The sequence below is a fragment of the Anabrus simplex genome, chromosome 9, assembly GCF_040414725.1.
Source record: "Anabrus simplex isolate iqAnaSimp1 chromosome 9, ASM4041472v1, whole genome shotgun sequence".
NCBI classification, from domain to species: domain Eukaryota; kingdom Metazoa; phylum Arthropoda; class Insecta; order Orthoptera; family Tettigoniidae; genus Anabrus; species Anabrus simplex.
In genome coordinates, this window is record NC_090273.1 from 77,546,842 (window position 1) to 77,569,589 (window position 22,748).

At 40.4% G+C, this 22,748-nt stretch overlaps 1 protein-coding gene across 1 annotated transcript in view; it reads right to left on the reverse strand.

Moving 5' to 3' along the window:
* Window positions 1-22,748, reverse strand: part of Trim9 (E3 ubiquitin-protein ligase Trim9) — a 343,327-nt gene that overhangs the window by 200,877 nt on the left and 119,702 nt on the right. Inside the window, exon 3 of the mRNA XM_067153370.2 lies at window positions 6,569-6,802. Coding sequence (XP_067009471.2) covers window positions 6,569-6,802 — 234 coding nt within the window. The remainder of the gene's footprint in view (window positions 1-6,568; window positions 6,803-22,748) is intronic.

Here is a 22,748-nt window from a genome sequence, read left to right on the forward strand (position 1 = left end):
TATTGGAAAAAAAGAAAAGAGATTGACTGGAAGCAATTGGAATGTGGATTTGGAAGAAAATGATAAGGAGATGATGGTCTCAAAAAGAGACGAATCGAGATGTTATAAAGGAAGTGAATGAGAAACGGAGACTGTTAAAGACATGGAAAGATGGACGTTGAAATTTGTAGGCATATCCTGACACATAGAGAGTTACTAGTAAACATCTTTTAAGGAAAAGTATTAGGAAATAAAGGAAGAGGAAGACCAATGAAGACATACTCTGAGGACGCAAAGACTACAAGGAGGTGAAGAGAACATCAGGATTGAGAGGAGAATGGTAGCAGCGACAAGGCTTAGCCTTTAGTGCAAGATGACTTCATTTTTATCTTAGGACACCCAGGATTTGTTCAGTTTTCAATGTTTACATTGAACAGGTGGTAAATAATAATAATAATAATAATAATAATAATAATAATAATAATAATAATAATAATAATAATAATAATAATAATAATAATAATAATAATAATAATGTAGCAGATCTTAACATTGTATTATCAATTTGAAGGTTTTAGAAGACGCCTAGGTGCCGAAATTTTGTCTCACACGACTTCATTCTCGTGCTCATAAATCTACCGACACGTGGCTAGCGTATTTGACCACCTCCAAATATCATCGTACTGAGCCGGAATCGAACTCGCCAAGCTAGTGTCTAACGTCTGAGACACACAGATCGATATCTTATTATTATTATTATTATTATTATTATTATTATTATTATTATTATTATTATTATTATTATTATTATTATTATTACTATTATTATTGCTAAAATTTGATACATGTATTTATTATTTCTGTAAATATTCCGTCGCCGTCACCGTCTGTTGAAATCAGGGAAGTATCTCTGTTATGGATAATAAAACGTGATTGTCAAAACGTAACGACAAAAATACTAGCAAACAAGGGTTTCTTAATAAATGAAGACCTCCCCGGAATAAGAATGTAAGCAACAAATTTCTGAAAAGTGAGATTTCAGTGGAAATAAGGTGTATCATTGCGCCTCTATGCTGTGGTGTCATCTTATGTCTTAAATTTGAACTTCAAGCTGGTTTACAGTTGTCCTCCCTGTTGTAAGGACGGGACATCAGTCAAGATGATGTACCGTGCTTGTGTTGGTTCATAACCACGTGTAATAGATCATTTAAATAAAGGGCATAGACGAAATCACCTCTATATTTTGAAATATTTTCTTTACATTTTGTACAGTTATTATGTTTATTTTTATTATTATACTAATATTATTTGCTATCATTTGTGTTCCAAGAGCAGGCACAGGATTTCTCTTACGTTGTATACAGATGTAAGGTAGACTTGCAGAATATTTTCCATTCTATCACTTCCTATTCATACGCAATTTTTAAAACCTAAAGTTATAACAATATTTTTTGCTTTCAATAGATGAACTCATTTGTAAACTATATGCAATTGGTTCAAGCAGTGTATACCATGAAATTAACTCCAAAATAATTTTCCTCCCCTCTGAAAAATTTCTGATTAGTTGGTTACATCCTTATTCCGACGAGTAAATAAATACGTACCTGATAATGAGGTTTGCAACGCAGAGAAACATCTAAAATATGCACTAATTACCTTGTGGATTTGAAGGGTTAGTCGTTTACTCACAATAAAAGGGTTAATTTTCTTGTTAGTAGAAAATGCTGTCGATAAATTAAAGACTTACTGAACCAAAGCAGTCCGTAACGCGGTTTGCTAATAAATATTCTTTTTCCCCTCTCTTCGAAACCTAATCTCTTGTTAAGTCATATGGTTCAGTAGACCATGGCTTCTCATTCCCTAGCCACCTGAAATCCAACCCGCCACGCCTGGCCCGCTATAGGGCTGCCGTAACGCCTGCCTGCTTCATTGTCTGTATAAATACCGTGCGTTCATTAGTAACAGCTACATAAGCTGCTGCCGCTCTACTTTATCATGCGTTAACGCGTGCGTCTTATTAACAATTTACCAACAGTTTTTTATTCTCTCTCTAGCTCGTGAACCATTATTAGCAGCAGAATGAAAAATGATTCATAAACATTTCAGCCGTTATTACGATGGTTAGGATTTTCCACGGGAACTTATGAGATGTTGAGGGTGTCTCTCTATGAATTCCTTACAGTCCTTAATAACCAGAAATACATATACAACGGAAAAATCTGGGACAGAAATTAACGCCGCAAAGAATGGGTCATCTCAGAGTTTCCACGAATTCTGCGGTTAACAATCCATTGTACTACAGTCGAAAACGTTATTTAGGCCCGAAAATTAATGAAGGTGGTAGTTGGGTAACGGAAATTAAGAGTGGAATTGCTCAAGCAAGGTTTGCTTTAAGGCGACACTACGGAGATAAAAATATATTTTTACCCTAATGCAAGGATTTGCACGAAACTTTGTGCGAATGTCATGTAAATAAAGGTAGAGATATCAAGAACATTTTTTTCACACACAATATTAATAGTTTTGTCCAAAATAAATTCCTTTTTGATATTTTAATTCAATTTTTTCATTAAATTAATTTAACACGTTAATGTGGATTAATAATTATATAGATAATACTTCTACTAAAAGCACTACGTATCGATTTTTCTGTACATAATTTATATAAAGAGATATATCGTACTAAAATCTGTGTAATTTTCACGTTCTAAAATTTTGGACTTAAAAATCCCTGATACTTGAAAAAATCTTGCAATCAAAAATTACATAGGCAAGTTTCTTAATATAGCCGTGATACATATACCATAAACATTTTGATACACTTGCCAGAATATTATGGGAGAAAAATGGGATTTAAATGTAAAATTACAATTGGCAAACAAAGCATTATTACTGTGATAAATTGAGTTTAGCCGAATAACTTCGTGATAAGAAAAGAGAAACTCAATCCTTTCAATTTCAGTCATCAAAAATGACCAAAATATCGATTTTTATATCTGGAGTGCCGCCTTCTTGTAGAAGACTAGACTACTGTGCCGGGCTGAGTAGCTCAGGCGGTTGAGACGTGGGCCTTCTTACCCCAACTTGGAAGGTTCATTCCTTGGTGGTATTTGAAGGTGCTCAAATACTCGGTAGATTTACTGGTGCGTAAAGAAAGTCCTACGGGACAAAATTTCGGCACCACGGTGTCTCTGAAAACCGTCAAAGGTAGTTGGCGGGACGAAAAAAGAAAATAACATAACATGCTCAACCTCCACCTTTGTGCGAGTATCCTTCATACATTTCCCTGGTATACCTCAGAAACCTGGACGGCAAATAAAAACATTTATGGTAGGCTGTCACTATTGCAATGGCCACATGGTTTTGGGGGTTTCGTAGACTTACTTATTACTGTATATTGTTTTCAATGTTTCAGCTAACCTCCGACTGAGCGCGCGAGTCAACACAGTGCCATCTTATAACAGAGTGTGCGTGTGATGGCACATGCTGTATTTACGCGAATAATCCCCGCACCGTAATTTTAGGAAGGATCGTTTTGAAAAAAACGAAATGAACTACAATTCCTTCCACTGAAGGAGTAAAGCAGGCATAAACAAACATTTCATATCAATCCGCCAGGTCCTCGTCGTCTTTACGCAAATATGAACGTGTAAATTTACGGATATAGCTGCTTTGCCTGAACATATTTTGAGACGATAAAAATACATTGTCAATGCCATAAAATATATTTGCCATGAAATCTAGCAAGTAGGACTAGGTATTTCATCTTAGTTCTGCGATACAGTAAAATCTCTTTGGGACACACAAATCTAACTTCGAATTACGTGATTTCGAATTAACTGCCAACTCGTGCTTCAGAAATGCCAACCCTTGCCGCATCACAAAATATTCAAGACCCTTTACTGCAGTCAACTAATACTGATTCACAGTTTAAACCTTTCAAATGCCATGAAAAAAAATCCAAAATGTATCCAACAATGTATATTTAAGGTATTCAAATAATGCACTTGGATAACTCAGTCGGAAATATACCTCACGCAACGAAAGGAAAAAAAGAAACACGATTCAAAGACGAGGACAAATTATGCTGGCTCCCCTGTTCAAGTGTTGTTGGTTTTTTTTTTTGGTTTACTGTACTGTTTGCATTTTTAGATGCCTTGTACTTGCACGGGAAGTACCCGACGCTCTTAATACATCGTGGCTTATCGAGCTTTTCTATGGCGAAGGGAGGAAGTCTTTCGCTTCCGTTTGCATTGCAACACAATACAGTGACCCCATATCTTTCAAAAACGTCCGTTTTGGCTAGGCATAAAAAAAGCAGTTTCAATGGTATTGACAATATTGTTCGGTGCGTAGGAATTGATTACAATATTATGAGCCACAATTTTTCGACAATTGTCGGCATAGCAAGTGTTCGTGGATTCCGCTTCTCCGCACTCTGCCTGTTACGTGATATTGTGGCGTTCTTTGAAACGCTGAATACAAAAGAACTACGATTTCATAGGAAGTTAGCAACTGTGAAACACACGGTCGGCACACCAAAGTTAAGGAAAGTGCGGAAAGCTACCCTTGCACGTCCCGGAAGACGCATTCTATCGTGACACGGGGAATTTTTGAATTTAAATTAATCTGTAAAGTACTATTTAAAAAAGTGTAAATGCAGTTTTAAATTAAAAGTCTGAATTATTTTCCGTTTAAATATGACATATGGGTAATGTTTTCCTCCATCTGCGGTTATATAAAGCGTAACTCTACATCCAACATCGAAAATTTGCCAACTTTGACGCAAATAAAACCCGCACCCCAATTTCGAGCCTCAATTTTTTTGATGATGATGATGATGATGATGATGATTGTTGTTTAGAGGGGCCTAACATCTAGGTCATCGGCCCAAATTAAAAAAAATTAAATGTGCGGGTATTATTCGGGAAAATGCGGTACTTAGCACAAATTTTGCCTTACATTGAAGCGCTTATTTCATGAAAGCTACGTTTCAGATTTTCAATTTATTTTTCGAGAGAGGCAGCCTCCTCTTTCATCTGTTAATTGAGACATTAAAAATAATCGTAAGTTAAATACTCTCAGTGATATACGCGTTCTACGCAAACAATGAAGGCGCCTTAAAAAAAATTCTTATGTACCCGTTGTCGAGGAACGTAAGTCTTCATTAAAAGTGATATAAAATATCTGAAGGCTTTTGAAATGTAGTATTTATTTGTTTATTTATTTATTTATTTATTTATCATATCTGTTTTTTATTTTACTTTTTAGTGCCGGGAGTGTCCGAGGGCTTCTTCGGCTCGCCCGGTGCAGCCCTTGTAAGGCAGACCCTCCTACGAGGGTGGGCGGCATCTGCCATGTATGGGAATACCTGTTATTGTAGTGAAAGATAGTGCTGTGTGTAGTGTGTGAGTTGCACCGATGTTAGGGACAGTAGAAACACGCAGTTTCCGAGCCAGGGGAAATAATCATTTGAGGTCAAAATTCCCGACCCGGCCGGGAATCGAACCCGCGGTCCTCTGAACCGAAGCCGACTTGCAATGTAGTGTTTCTGCGCAGTGTTTAATGCTGCGTGAATAGAGAAGATGACAAATTCTGAAATTTTGTGTACAGTTAGGCAAAATATATATCTGCTGAAATTAATCTGCAAAGAAGGACTTTCCTGCTGGTCATACTTTACCCCATTCTCCGTTAGTAACAACTACTGCTGAAGGCCATTTTAATTTTATTATCCCTTTAACTTTTAGAGTTCGCTTTTCCCCCGGACACAGCGAGGAATCCCACCTCTACCGTCTCAAGGCCAGTCTGAGACTTTGGGTCGGGGATATAACTGAGAAGAAGGACCAGTACGTCGCCCAGGTGTCCTCACCTGCTATGCCGAACAGGGGCCTTGTGGGAGGGGATGGAAAGATTGGAAGGGATAGACAACGAAGAGGGAAGGAAGCGGCCGTGGCCTTGAGTTCTTGCACAGAGCACTTGGACAGGGCATTTGCCTTGAGGAGAAATGAAAAAACACGGAAAACCACTTCGAGTATGGCTGAGGTGGGTACTGAACCATCCTCTACTCGGCTAACCTCCCGAGGCAGAGTGAACCCCGTTCCAGTGCTCGTACCACTTTTCAAATTTCGTGGCAGAGCCTGGAATCGAACCAGGACCTCCAGCAGTGGCAGCTCATCACACCAACCACTACACCACAGAGAGGGATAGAAAGCTATATTCCTGGGGAAAAGCTTCGGGGTAGACGTAGAAATAAATGAAAACAGCTCTGGAGAGGAGAACTATATAGCAATGAATACAGCAATCGTCAATCGCGTAGGACGGTCCCATTTCGCGACAAGAAACCAGTCCTTGGACTCAATATTTGATGACGATGTGATGATGACATCGTATGGCTTGATGTTACTGGAATATTGTTAACTATGAAATTAGAAGATACATAAATACATACAATCAAATTTATGAATAAATTTTACACCCTGCACTATGTGGAACTTCGGGGAAGGATGTTGATACACGCTATTTAAGATACAACTTGGGACAACAGCCCCCAATGAATAAGCGCATTATATTCTGTTGAGAAGACAATTACCTGTAAGAAGGCCGCCGAGTCTGTTTCCTTGAGCGCCTCAATACAGAACTGTATGAGCCCTGTGGTGTGCTGTAGCTTACAGGTGCACGTCGACACTTGGTCCTTCAGAGTCCGCACTTTAAGGTCCTTGTCTTGTCGGATGTACTCGAGGAGCTGCTGCTTGCGTTCGTGGATGGCTCGGATGAGAGCGTCGCACTGTGCGGCCACCATGGCTTCGAACTCCGAACAGTTCTCCTGCAAGACAAAACAACACAGATTATGTGACATGATCTCTTACGAATTAGGATTCACAAATTCACTGCATTCAGTGATCAAATATTGTAGCAATACTGGCATGAAGTCTGTAATATCAGACTACATTCCAACATTATTGTAACGAAACCAGGGGCTCACCTTCGAGCTTATAGCTCCGATCCGATCCGTAAATCAATCAATCAATCAATCAATCAATCAATCAATCAATCAATCAATCATAACTGATCTGAATTTTGGGTTCTCGCCCAGGAGGCAGATTCCCTACAAAATGTTTATCTAGTCTGTCCTTAAATGAAGTCAAAGAACTTGAAAATTTATGGAAGATTTCCCTTGATAAAATAACTCCACCTGCAGTTACTGCTCGGTGAATTGAGTAGCTCAGTAGTCGCGGTTGCCAGTCCCAAGCCCGGGTAAAGGAGGAGGGTTCAACGTCAAGCTTTCAGCAACAAACCGGTATGTAAATGCATCTGTTGCATCTAAATTCACTGGCTAGAAAAAATATGTGGCGAAAGTCTCTGCTGAAGATGCACAAGACCGCATCAAATGGAGAAAGAAGTGCAAAACAGGAGACCCTGCAATTAAGCGGGATAAATAATAATAATAATTGTACCGGGCGGTACACCTCCACGCCGCTAATTTAAACTTTGCGCCAGTTGAAACTCCTCTGCTGGAGGAAGTCTGAACTTTATCTACTGTGTTAATTTTCAAGTTTCTCAGAAGATGTCACTACTTGGAAATTTTGAAGTTTCTGAACTGGGTCGTTTTTGATGTATTTTTGTTTTACCTGTAGTAAGAAGTGTGAACTTTCTCTTCTAGAGGACACTACTGAAGAACTACAACAGTGCACCCTAGTGCGAAGTGAAAGAACTGTTTTTTGGAGAAAGTTTTATTTCAAAAGTTTGTTTCTTGTTAAATGTCTTTCTGTTATTGTTTAAGTTGGCTGTATAACCCTTTCTTTCCCCTTGTTTTGAATTTAGCCAATCCCGAATTTCTTTAATTAATTTCTGACCAATCAGATGTATCTTCTCCACTTGAATATCTTGCTTAACCCTAACCAATAAAGTTTTTGTGGGCGGGTGTTCTCACTTCCGAAACGCCTCGAACTTTCCGCGAGAGTATATAAACTGCTGATTTTAGGGTCTCGGCGCCACTTCAGTACCATCTTTCAGTGTGTAAAGTACATAGCAGGGGGCGGGAAGCGCCTCTTTCTTCGGGCAGCAGTTCAACAACAAGGTAAGGGCCGTTTAATAACTTCTTTTCTTACTAGCTCAGCAGTTTAACTCTCGGGGCGGGTCCGAAGCGTTTCCACCATGTAACTTTTCCCTAAAATGTAAAGACTCTTTGTATCTATTCTCTCTTAAGCTGCATATCGGGATAGAGAGTGCTTAACCCTCTCGAGCTCCCACTCATATTGCATTGAGGTGAACTTATTTTCTCTACTTTTCTTCCTTAACGTAATGTAAATTGTTTCTTTCTAAAGTCACCTCTTTAGTATGGGATTAGCCCTTGCATTAGCGGCCTAGAGCCAGATTAGGTTTTAAACAAAATGTATTAGGAGTGCAGATCGCCTCCTCTCAAATTGGTATTTTAGAGGCCATGTAATTAACCTTTTCTCACTTAATAGGCCTCAGTAGGTTGGGTATTTTACCCCTGTGTTTTTGTCCTTAGAGGACAACTTGAAGGTGGAGTTTGGTATGGCCTTTGATAGGCTTAAAGTTGAGAGCGAGTGGCTCTTTCTTGAAAATTGAGTGTTGTATGCCTCGAGGAGGCTTTTCTGTGTAATTTAGAGCAAGTGCTCCTGGGCATGAATGGGGTTTTCTGCCCCTCTGTTAAATCTTGTTTTGGGGTAAAGTTGGGCTAGTTGCCCAAGAATCGTGAGTTCGGGGCTCGAAGCCCAAATCCTGTAAATACTGTAATTGTACTTTTGTTGCCTTGCTACTCTGTACCTGCCATTCTTGTTATTTCTGAATTTTGAAAAGAAAATATAACCTTGTTAAATTTTAAATTAACTTTAATTTCGTAGTTTGAGACCCGTTCACCCCAGCACCTTCTTTCACCTCTGCTAATCCACCAAACAACGGTAATAATAATAATAATAATAATAATAATAATAATAATAATAATAATAATAATAATAATAATAATAATTCCCTTCATAAATTATTTCAGTCCTTAATTTCTCTTCCTATAAATGAATATTTGCCCCAGTCTATCCACTTGTATTCCCCTTTATCTTCTTACTGTGATCTTTCCTACATTTTTTTTGCTCGTGGCTTTACGTTGCACCGACACAGATAGGTCTTATGGCGACGATGGAGTAGGAAAGGCCTGAGAGTTGAAAGGAAGCGGCCTTCGCCTTAATTAAGGTATAGCCCCAGCATTTGCCTAGTGTGAAAATGGGAAACCACGGAAATCCATCTTCAGGGCTGCCGACAGTTGGATTCGAACCCACTATCTCCCGGATTCAAGCTCACAGCCGTGCGCCCCTAACCGCACGGCCAACTCGCCAGGTTTTCCTACTTTTAAAAGCTCTACCCTCAAATTTATTCGTATAATAATGTTATTCCACACCATCTTTCCACTGACAGTTCGGAACATACCGCTTAGTCGAGCAGCTCGCCTCCTTGCTCCCAAGCCTCCCCAGGCAATAGTTTGTAACATTTTTGTAACACTATCCGACAAGACATATAAATTAGTTCTTCTTTCCCTATTCATTTATCGACATGACAGTTACCTACTACAATGCCATTCAATTCTTACTTACCATCTCCAACTTTTAAATAGAAGTGTATTGAATCGACTATCTTCATTTCACCCGTTCAGACTTGCGTTGTTGCGGGACAGTTCCTCACCAGTTTCCGCCCGAATATTTTTGAAGATGACGCCTAATTCAAAACCACAGGCAATCACGACTGTATAATAAAAGGTACCGGGCGAGTTGGCCGTGCGATTAGGGGCGCGCAGCTGTCAGCTTGCATCCGGCAGATAGTGGCTTCGAACGCCACTGTCGGCAGTCCTGAAGATGGCTTTTCCGTGGTTTACCATTTTCACACCAGGCAAATGCTGGGGCTGTACCTTAATTAAGGACACGGCCGCTTTCTTTCTACTCCGAGCTTTCCCCTATCCCATCGTCGCCGTAAGACTTATCTGTGTCGGTGCGACATAAAGCAAATTGTAAGGAAAAAAGGTAATTCATGGGGAGCTACCAAAAATTACGGAGCCTACTGTATTCAAGACATTTAAAGATATCCACGGCCCTTATTACGATATTTACTGAATATTCAGTTGAATCTCTCTTCTTTGGACTGAGTGATTAAATCAAAGATAATTTCGTATACTAAATTCAGAAATCTATCACCGGTATCCGTTGGTAATTTTTCTTCTGTAGTTGAAATGTCTTCAGCAAGTTTTGTATATACTTGAAAGACCTGATGAAAATCCACAGCCTGTTTCCAGTCATTCGACCGGATCAGGAATGGAATGAATGAAGCCCCCATCTAGCAGCGAAGATAGGAATTGTGCCGGCGGCCTAAACCTGTCGCACTCCTCTGAGGCTATGATTAATGAATGACAGATGATATTGGAGTGTGTTGCTAGAACGAAATATGGCAGGGAAAACCGGAGTACCCATAGAAAGACTGTCCCGCCTCCGCTTTGTCCAGCACAAATCTCACATGGAGTGACCAGGATTTGAATCACGGAACTCAGCGGTGAGAGGGCGGTGCGCTGCCGCCTGAGCCACGGAGGCTCTTGAATGACCTAATAATAATAATAATAATAATAATAATAATAATAATAATAATAATAATAATAATAGTATAGCAAAACAAACAGGCTTGGAGATCTCCTTTGAAAAGACAGAAGTAATTTCAAACATCGAAGGCAACACGACCCAACTGAACACCAAATATGGATCAATAAAACGTGTGCATATGTTAAATACCTTGGTGAGTGAATCCAACCAAACGGACTAGATATAGAGGTATTAGGGGCCAGAGCAACAAGAAAATGGAGGTATCTTTCCAAACCACCCGGAACATGTATAACAAAAGTTACTTTTCTATAAATACCAAAATTCACCATTATAACACTGTTGTCAATCCGGTAACTCTCTATGCGTCAGAATGCATTATCTTCTCTCAGAAATGTGCACTTGGCCCAAATTACGAAAACGAGATGGACATGAGACAATCCAGACAAGACGCCTTCTCTAAGATAGAGAAGATCACGCAGGGCTCGCTAATACGGTCACTTACGACGGATAGACGACTCTCGATGGACAAAACGTACTTGTACTAATTTTGACTCAAAACCAAAACAACAATTCCCTGCTACGTTAGCGTCAAGAAGGACCTCAAAGAAATGGGCCTACGACCACATGAGGCGGACAAACGAGACCTTTTCTGAACAAGCATTGTGACTTTTGGGACTTTCCGGGATGTGAAGTGGACGACTGGTGCAAAGTGGTCCGATGAACGCCGTGTTTGTCAAAACGAGCTCATAAAAACCTACTGGATCGATAGAAAACTGAGTAAACGCCAGAATGTACAATAATAATAATAATAATAATAATAATAATAATAATAATAATAATAATAATAATAATAATAATAATAATAATAATAATCCGAGAAATAATTCAGCCTAATGGTTTTTATAAACAAGCAAACAAAACAATATCACAAAAATGTAACTAGCTTATGTATCAACTAAAGATGTTTACAACGAAAAACAACATCAAATGTGCGAGGTTTCATGATTATAACACCGTCATAAAATCGAAGTGCCTATTTGTAGCTGAATGCTCGTCTTACAAAAAACAGAAATTGATGCATTAGAAAAGTAAGAAAGTATTAAGAAGAATTCTTGGTCTAAAGAAAACTAAAAATGAGTGGAGGAAAGGAAACAATAAAGAACTTCATTTCAAAAATTAAAAGTTTTCATAGAGTCTCAGGAAGCGGAGGATTGGGCTACCTTTTATGGTGATTTGGTTCGGATGAATGCAGAGAGGGTGGCGAAGAGAAAATCTGATCATTTTAATAAAAATACCAAAAGCATAAATCCGATTGTTCATCAGCGTTAAACAGGATACGGCTGAGCTGATTATCACAATAAACGAGTTATTAGTTAGAGCAATTTTCATAAAAAGGATTAAGGCCTTTGGCGAGGTCTAGGAAAGAGAAAAGAAGTAAAGGATATCTGTCCGGACGGAACAAAGGGAACATAGTGCCCATTGTAAGACGCAACTAGAGTATGGTTCCAGTGTATGGGACCCTCACTAGGATTACTTGATTAGAGAACTGGAAAAATCTAAAGAAATGCAGCTCGATTTGTTCTGGGTGATTTCCGACAAAAGAGTAGCGTTACAAAAATGTTGCAAAGTTTGGGCTGGGAAGACTTGGGAGAAAGAAGACGAGCTGCTCGACTAAGCGGTATGTTCCGAGCTGTCAGCGGAGAGATGGCGTGGAATTACATTAGTAGACGAATAAGTTTGAGTGGTGTCTTTAAAAGTAGGAAAGATCACAATATGAAGATAAAGTTAGAATTCAAGAAGACAAATTGGGGCAAATATTCATTTATAGGAAGGGGCGATAGGGATTGGAATAACTTACCAAGGGAGATGTTCAATAAATTTCCAATTTCTTTGAATTCGTTTAAGAAAAGGCTAGGAAAACAACAGACAGGGAATCTGCCACCTGGGCGACTGCCCTAAATGCAGATCAGTATTGACTGATAGTGAAAGAGAAGAAATGCTGAAAAGAGGGGAAGAGAAGGAGAGAGAGAAAATCATGAAGTTACTTCACATGGTCCACAGCTGGCCAAGATAGAAAAACAATCATTATCGTATGGCCTTAGCTACAGTATGCAGGCATTTTAATCTGACGCTAAGTTGCCAACGCGTCCATTTGGACGTTGCATTTTACCCTACCAGATGGCATAACAAACCAGATATCAATTGGATATGAATAGCTGAGATTGTTAATTAATTCTGCAGAGAAACGCCAAATTTATCACCAGAGATTTTATACATATAAACATTCTACGACGTGGAGTACCGAATGGACATTTTTACGCCCTTCAAATATCTGACTACCTCTAGCTATTTGAACGCGTGATCTTGCAATCCGCGCACCGACTCTATCTCTGAAGAAGCCACCTAATAAGCTGAAAGTCTATTTCAAATTCAATGCGTAAATAAATTTATAAACCACCTGAAAATTAAGCAACTTAATTAAAATAGAATGGCACGTTACGTTCTTGAAAGATCATCATCAGATTCTATCAAACCACACTCAAATATATTTCTGTCTTAATCTGCTTACCCTCCAGAGTTGGTTTTTCCCTCGAATTCAGCGAGGGATCCCACTTCCACCACCCCAAGGGCAGTGTCCTGGAGCGTGAGACTTTGGGTCGGGGGATACAACTGGGGAGGCGTACCAGTACCTCGTCCAGGCGGCCTTACCTACTATGCTGAACAGGGGCCTTGTAGGGGGATGGGAAGATCGGAAGGAATAGGCAAGGAAGCGGGAATGAGGCGGTCGTGGCCTTAAGTTACGTACAATCCCGGCATTTGCCTGGAGTAGAAGTTGAAAACCACCGGGATTCGAACCCGGGCCTCCGGGGGATGACACCTAATCACACTAACCACTACACCTCAGAGGTGGACCATATTCAAATATTCAGAAATAAATATTTATCATTTATATTTAATATTTAGAAAATTGAAATCTGGAACGTATGTTAATGATGTCCTTCCTTGCCTCTACTCCAGCATTTACCGTCATTCTATTTTAATTAAGTTGTTTCTTTTTCATTTGTAATTCTATTACCATGTGTTCCCTTTTACAGATAGTTTATAAATGTATTTACTCCAAATTAGTTTCGGCAGACTGAAGAACCAAACACTTATAAATTAACTGAGTCGCAATTGAAAAGAGATGGCAGAAAGCTAAATATTCAATTATAAATTATTTTGTAGGATGGAAACCTAAAGTGAAAATGATTGGTTATTAAGGAACGACAAGTGGAGACACACCATAGCAGCAGACCTTTGAACTCGTGCACTCTCACCACAACCAGGAGGAAGAATGTCTCATGCCGTACATTTTGCTTTAATGTTGCTATTATATCGGCAGCGTGACTCCATCGACATGGCCCATATAATGAAGTTAAATAATGTATTGGAAGCTATAACCTAATAGACGCTTGCTAAAAGCCACCGTCAGATGTAGTAATTAGCAGCGGCGCGCACCTGAGTTCAGTGCTAATGGCACAGTGTATTCCAACAGCACCGTGAGTTATGGACTGAGAAGGTATGTTAAGTAAACGTAAAACTACATAAAGGGTGATCCATATAAACCATTATAATTTTAAAGACATAATTTATGAACATATAATAGCAGAATGTTGCTATACGTATTCCCAAGAAACCTGGTAATGACAAGTGTGAAATCTACCGCACCATTAGTTTAGTATCTCACGCTTGCAAAATATTAGCACGTATCATTTATAGAAGAATGGAAAGATAAGTTAAAGCTGCAAAGGGGAGATCAGTTTGGCTTCGAAAGAAATATAGGAACCCGTGAAGCAATCCTGACTTAACGAAGCAGCAATCCACAAAGGAGTGAGACAAGACTGTTGTTTGTCCCCCCCCCCCCTTTTTTTCAATATTTATATAGATCAGGCGGTTGTAACCTGACAAACCCCGGTCAGATATTATTATTATTATTATTATTATTATTATTATTATTATTATTATTATTATTATTATTTATTCATGTGTATATTTCAATTATGTGTGTATTTAGCCGTCGCGGCTTAGTAACTCTTTTTGGAACTCTCATTATTGTATATAATCTCGATATTTATTTGGGACTAGCGTGTTTAGTTCACTCAGTTTATCTCCTGGTTGTGTACCTACGTGACGATTCTCCGAGTGGATGTTTCCGTGTTGACGGAGCTGAGGTAGATAAATTCCCGGAACTGGGCTATTTTAAGATGCTGTTGTGTTGGCTTGGGCTAGTGTGGTGCAAGCACGCGTCAGTAGTCTGAAGTTGCAGCTTGCAGTGTGCAGAGGTGATACTTGTGGTAATCATGCCATGTTGTGATTTTTTGGAGATCTTCAGTTGACGGAACCAGGAAGAGTGATGCTGGAGTGGGACAATATTCTATGGTTAAGAATATCTACATCAGGTAACGTGTTAGGCCGTTCCAAAATACAGTATATCAACGCTATCAGCAAAAGGGAGTCCATTTTCGAAAAAGTCATGACTGCGTGTGTATAATATGCGTTTCGGGATAAAATGTGTTCCTACAGAGAGAGAGTTACTTCATAGTATAGAGACATTAATTATTCGTATTAATATTCTGTTTATTTTGCTATATATATATATGTTCAAGGGTGTATTACGACGAGCTATGCTCAGATTTTAAGATATATTCTGGTTTAATTGATTAAGTAAATTTGTGTGATATTAAGATATATTTTGTTTAATTTTATGGGTGGGGGAAAGTACCAGATGGACTCCTTTTCCAATATTATTTTCCAGGTATCAGTGATTCAGGTCTCCTTGTTACAAGGCAACGACCCTGGAAAATGAGTCTCAACAGCCGGCAAATTTTAAGAATTATTTATTTGTATATTTATGGCTCCCAAATTCCATTAATCATTATCAGTTTATATTTATTAATAATAGAAATATTTCACGGTAAAGGAAATAAAATAAGAATCTGGAAAGCGAATCACAATCCCAGGAGAGGAAATCAAAACTCTGAGATTTGCCAATGATATTATTTTATCTGCGTCTGCGGAAGATCTGGAAAAAAATGCTGAATGGTTTAATTAATGCCGTGTAGTCTTCAGACAGGCCTGTGCAGGTCTTTTATGATTTGACACCCGTAGGAGACCTGCGGAGATGAAATGATGATGAAGTTGGCACGTACACCCAATCTTCCTGCTAGGGCAATTAACCAATTATGGTTAAAATTCCCGACCCTGCCGGGAATCGAACCCGGGACCCCTGTAATCAAAGGCCAGCACCCTAACCACTTAGCCACGGCGCCGGACTACTGACTGGTGTGGACACAGTCTTGGAGAAGGAGTAAAAGTGAAAATAAATAACTCCAAAAGAAAAGAACTCAAGTGCAGTCCAACGAAGTCAGGTGATGCAGGTAATATTAGATCAGGAAATGAAGTGGATGAATACTGTTACTTGGGCAGTATAATAAGTAATGATGGCAGAATTGAGCAGGACATAAAATGCAGACTAACACAAGCAAGGAAAGCCTTATTTATGAAAAGAAAATTGCTCACATCTAACTATGATATAGGAATTAGAAATATGTTTTCAAAGAATTTCATCTAGAGCAGGGCCTCTCAGGGTGCATGCGCCCGGTGCATCACTGTGCACGGTGCAAAAGACGACTTCGCTTGGATGACCAGAGTGCAGACCCCCACTCCTCGATTTGGAGCAATGGTGCCGTCTCTCTCTTTCCCCACGCCTGTCTCGCTCGCTCCCCCTGTCTCCCTCTTCCTCACTTGCTCCGTAGCGCTCCAAATCCGAGCCGAGCTTAGCCGAGTAGCCCACAGACGAAGCGCTGGTCCGAACCGAGCCGAGCGGGACCGATGCATTGTGCACAGGAACTCTGCGCCGCTGTCTGCACGCGTGAGATTTTGGGCGTTTGAGAGGCCCTGATATAGAGTGTCGCATTGTATAGAAGTGAAACATGGACGAAAACTAGTTCGGAAAGAAAGAGAATAGAAGCTTTCGAAATGTGGTGTTTCTGTGGATACTGAAGGTGAGATAGATTGATGAGATCACGAATGAAGAGATACTGAAACGAATTGATGAGAGGAGAAGGATTTGGTGAAATTTGACCAGAAGAAGCGAGAGAATGGTCGGACATGTCTTAAAACATCCAGGACTTCTTTAGTTAGTTTTTGGGGAAAGTGTAGACGGTGAGAACGGCAGGTGTAGACCAAGATATGAATATGAGGAACAGATTTGAGTAGATGTAGGATGTGGTAGTTACGTAGAAATGAAATTGTTAGCACAGGGTAGGGTGGTATGGAAGGCTGCATCAAACCAGTCTGCGGGCTGATGTCTTAAAGAACAACAACAAAATGCGTGCAATATGTTCTGAATTTCTGAATAACAGCAAGAGATTCCTTAGAGCTAGTGTTTCGGCGTCTGGCTCGTTCAGTTCAATCCCTGCACTGCATGCACTCTGCATGTTTGTAGCTTTCTGACATATGCCAGAGGAGCAGTCTGGCTCAATGAGTTCAATGATTTCTTTGGTGACTTCAGTAAGTGTCTACGAACTTCGTCAACACAGTCTTGACTCATTCTAGGCCTGTGTTTTCTACTCCCGCTGAGGAGCGAACAAGTTGTCTCCAGTTTTCGTACCATGGATAACACTGTTGCCTTGCTTGGAACATCGTGCACACCGAATTCTCTTTTAAATAATAAAAGTAAACGTCTTCCAATACGAGATTTGTCCGGAAAATACGTATAAAAGTTGAATAATAACTTTATTTGACAATTATTCAGGTATTACAATATGGTCTCCTTCAAAGTACTCTCCCTGAGACAAGACGCACTTCTGCCAACAACGTTTACACTGTTGATAACATTGTTGAAAGTCTTCAGTTGTGATGCTGTTCAGTTGCCGTGTCGTTTCTCCCTTGATGGCTTCCACATCACCCAAGTGCCGCCCCCGAAGCACCATTTTGCATTTCGGGAACAGGAAGAAGCCACAAGGGGCTAAATCGGGTGAATAAGGCGGGTGGTCTGTCACGGTGATTGAGCTTCGGGCCAAAAACTCACGCACAACGAGCGACGTGTGAGCGGGCGCATTGTCGTGATGAAGGATCCACCTGCCCCCTTGTGCCAAATCCGGTCGAACTCGGGCCACACGAGCTCTGAGACTTGATGTTGATGCGCTGTTCCTCAATCAGAGAGAGCTCCATACCGACGGCAGGTGAAAACGGGTAACTTTCAACAAGCAGCCGCACACTGCTACTGACACGCAGAGCTCTCCGACTCGAACTGAGCGTTGAGAAGATTGGCGACAACAGCAGTGCCACCTGGCGGCGCCTCCACGACACGTGATACGTCACCCCGACGGATTTATACGTATTTTCCGGACAAACCTCGTACATTTCCACATTAAAAATCCGCTCCAGAAGAGAGCACTGCATGTTCGTGTAATAAAATCAACAAGTACAGGGTGTCTCATATAAACTTAGACCGAACGCACGGTGCTTGTACTCTGCGCTACGGCAGCTACAGTATGGGAGGCGCGCGCATAGTTCTTGAGCCCGCACGTGTTCGACCTGGCAAGCATGAGTTGCCACTCTGAATCTCAGCACTTAACACGGTGAGACAGTTATCATTGCAACACCGCATCTTCGTATGTTTCATCTTAATGGTCGTGTGAACAGTCATAACTCTCGCTGTTAGTGAAAGACGAGTAATTGGACCTATTTTTTGCAAGACGAGAGTAAATACAGAAAGGTACCGAGACATTTTGACGCTGTTGTTCTATCATTTAACGGAAAAAGAAAAATCGCGTGGGTGGTTTCACTAAGATTCAGTCTTTGCTCATACAGCAGAAGATTCCCTTTTTACAGTCCCGGAAGTGTTTGCAGACAGACTGATCAGTGCTGGTCTATTTCCCCCTCGTTCTCCAGATCTAAGAGAGTGAGATTTTTGCTTGTGGGGTTAACTGAAAGGAAAAGTGTATCGAACAAATATTCACACAATGGAGGAACTGAAAGAAAACATTACGAATGAAATCAGAAACATTGCAGGGGCAGAGCTCACTCGCGTCATCCAGAATTTGTTTACCAGACAAAATGCCTGCATAACACACTCCAGAATCTTTTATAAGGTAAGATTTCATATAAGATCGTATACACGCTTGAAGCAGGGCGACCACGTGCGACATAAGTTCGGCTCAGGGAACTGGCGTAGCGTAGAGTCCAAACACCGTTCGTCCATTCGTTCGTTCGTTCTGCATTTATATGAAAGATCCTGTAGACACTAGGAACTAATGAATAATAGGGGTACCGATATAGACTCTATTTAAAGATTACATTTAAATGGTAAAGGTTTATATGGATCGTTCTGTAGCTTTGAAAATGGTCTCTATGCAATGCCAGTCTAAAAAAAGGAACCAAGTGAGCAAGCTCGTATTTTTAAGTGATAATAGCCAAGGTGCTAGGAGTTTAACGTAGAATTTAAGCCACAGGAGGGGGGGGGGTAATATTCATTCTTTTTTTAAATCCACGTTCTCTGAATGGGATTCAAACCAGAAAGCCAAAGACTAGTTCAGCAGTTCGATAACTATTTCTAACAATGTTTCATTCGTGAGTGTGTAGGTTAAGTCCTCAGTGCGAAGGATGGTTTGATCAGCAACAGGAGGCATACAGTACATCTACAACATTCCTGCCTGTCGCAAGGGATACCCCAAGGAGCACTACATGTGGAAGAGAGGGTTGGCGACCACGGGGATCCGCTATAGAATCTGGTATTATCTCCACTTATTTGTGTCAGGCTTGTATCTTTTCTGTCCAACCTCCCGGGGTCGACCCTTGTTCGCTTCTGTTCACAACGGTATTAGATTTACAAGGCTAAGGGAGTCCTTCATTTGCACGCCCTTCGAGGCGTCTCAGTTTTGGAAGGATCGGAACTATTCTAATTCTTGAATTTCCCTCCCCTTCCTTTTTTCTTTGCTTGGTAGTATTTTAACCTTACAACAACTCAAACAGGATGTTTTTTTTTGTCGTGACAGAAATGCGTTTCGGAGACAGTCTTTCGCCGTCAGGTAGGATTCCATGTATCATTTCTTTGGCCACTGGTATGAACAGGTTACGAATATCCTCGTGTTCCGAGAATGTAGAAAAATATTTCTTTGCCGGTCATTTTTTTTTCAGATGAGTACATTATAAATGTACTAAGCCTATATTGGTCGTTTGAGGAATATACAGCTTAAGTTTGGTTTTAAATATTTTATCATTGAGTATGTTCTGATTCTATCTCATTACCATTGTCCGACTTGTTGGCTCAATGGTCAGCGTACTGGCCTTCGGTTCAGAGGGTCCCTGGTTCGATTCCCGGCCAGGTCGGGGACTTTAACCTTCATTGGTTAATTCTAATGGCCCGGGGGCTGGGTGTTTGTGCTGTCACCAACATCCCTGCAACTCACACACCATACATAACACTATTATCCACCACAATAACACGCAGTTACCTACACAAGGCAGATGCCGCCCACCCTCATCGGAGGGTCTGCCTTACAAGGGCTGCACTCGGCTAGAAATAGCCACACGAAATTAAATTAAAATATCATTACCATGGAAAATGAGAGTAGTACCCAATCTGGTATTTTCAGTTTTCCTCTATGGAACCGATATTTGGATTCTTCGTGCTGAAGACCTGAAGAAAATCGATTCTTTTGAAATGTAGTGCTGGCGAAGAATGTTACGCAAACCTTGGACACCAGTTCGCACCAATGATTCCATTATAAACCAACTCAACCTCAGAATCATATTATCATCAATATGTAAACAAAGAGTTTTACAGTTCTTTGGACACACTGTGCGAAATGGGAATGACAGCATCGAAGAACTGATAATTCTTGTAAATGTACCCGGCAAGAGAGCTCGTGGACGAGTTCCCACTCGATGGTGGATTATTATCAAGAGTATAATTGGGTTGAACAACGTCTGACCGAGGACCGGAAGGGATGGAGACATCTGACCAATAGCCTCCTCGGAATTAAGGGAACGAAAAGAAAGAAAGAAAGAAAGAAAGAAAGAAAGAAAGAAAGAAAGAAAGAAAGAGAGATATGTTCTGTTTTATCCCTTTCGGATGTGTGTGTAAAATGGTGAGAGAATTCTGTATATCTGGTACTTCATGTCCTGTGTCATGTAGATGTGTAGCAACCGCAGATTTGTCATGTTTATGTAGCAGAAGTGCCACCATGTATTCTTGAAATGTCAAATCTTCTGTCAGACTGTCCAATGCAAAAAGAGTCAATGCTTCAACAGGTCATGTTATACACACCCGTCTGTCTAAATTTATCTAGCGCAGGGTTCTACAACCTTTTTGCAACTCACGGCACACCAAAATGGTATTCCCCTCAACAACGTATATCTACAAAAATCGCCATGTGAAATATTGAAGCTTAGAACTTTGGTCGGTAAGGTTCTGTCATCTAAGGTTCAATATTCTCCCACAATTGTCAAGGAATTCTCGCTCTTAAAGATATGTGTATTGCGGGTCAGCATTTCTGCAAAAATATTATCACATCGCGTTTTTCGCAGGCGCAGCGATGTTATAACGTCAACCTATTATTAGTAAACAGAAATCAACTCGTACATTTATTAAAATTTATGAACTTGAATTTAGTGCAGAAAATACAAGAAAACCGAGCAAATAGCTGCACGATTAGGGACATGTTGTGAGATGGACACTAGGCAATGGCATCATGATAAACGGGGTTAAAAGTCAGGTTGTGAGTTTCACAAATAGAAAAAGCCCTCTCAGTTTTAATTACTGCGTTGATGGGGTGAAATTTCCCTTTGGGGATCATTGCAAGTACCTAGGTCTTAATATAAGGAAAGATCTTCATTGCGGTAATCACATAAATGAGATTGTAAATAAATGGTTACGAAGGTATTTAGAGGTTGTAGTAAGGATGTAAAGGAGAGGGCATGTAAGTCTCTGGTAAGACCCCAACTAGAGTATGGTTCCAGTGTATGGGACCCTCACCACGATTACTAGATTCAAGAACTGGAAAAAATCCAAAGAAAACCAGCTCGATTTGTTCTGGGTGATTTCCGACAAAAGAGTAGCGTTACAAAAATGTTTCAAAGTTTGGGCTGGGAAGACTTGGGAGAAAGGAGACGAGCTGCTCGACTAAGCGGTATGTTCCGAGCTGTCAGCGGAGAGATGGCGTGGAATTACATTAGTAGACGAATAAGTTTGAGTGGTGTCTTTAAAAGTAGGAAAGATCACAATCTGAAGATAAAGTTGGAATTCAAGAGGACAAATTGCGGCAAATATTCGTTTATAGGAAGGGAAGTTAGGGATTGGAATAACTTATCAAGGGAGATGTTCAATAAATTTCCAATTTCTTTGCAATCATTTAAGAAAAGGCTAGAAAAACAACAGATAAGGAATCTGCCACCTGGGCGACTGCCCTAAATGCAGATCAGTATTGATTGATTGATTGATTGATTGATTGATTGATTGATTGATTGATTGATTGATTGATTGATTGATTGATTGATTGACATGTAGCTGTGACCTTGCCTTCGGTAGATAGTGGGTTCAAGCCCCACTGTAGGCAGCCCTGAAGATGCTCATTCGTGGTTTCGCATCAACACAACAGGCAAATCCCGGAACTGTACCTTAATCAAGGCCAAGGGCGCTTCCTACCTACTCTTAGCCCTTTCCTATCCAATTGTCGTCATAACACGTGTATGTATCGGTGCGACGTAAAGCAAAGTCTTCGCTGTGGTCAGACTCGGCTAGGAATGCACACACCCGGCAACCTCTCTCGGTAAATTTGTCGGCACCGGGCGAGTTGGCAATGCGGTTAGGGGCACGCAGATGTGACCTCACATCCGGGAGGTAGTGGGTTCGAATTCCACTGTCGGCAGCCCTGAAGATTGTTTTCCGTGGACACCAGGCAACAAATGCTGGGGCTGTACGTTAATTAAGGCCACGGCCACTTCCTTCCTATTCCCCGCCATTTCCTGTCCCATCGTCGTCATAAGACTTATCTGTGTCGGTGCGACGTAAAGCAAATATTGCCGTGAAAAAAAGAATTAGAGTGGGGCAATATTTGCAGCACCTTGGTGTCTTCAAAAAGCATAAAAGTAGTTAGTTTAAAAACTATTATTATTATTATTATT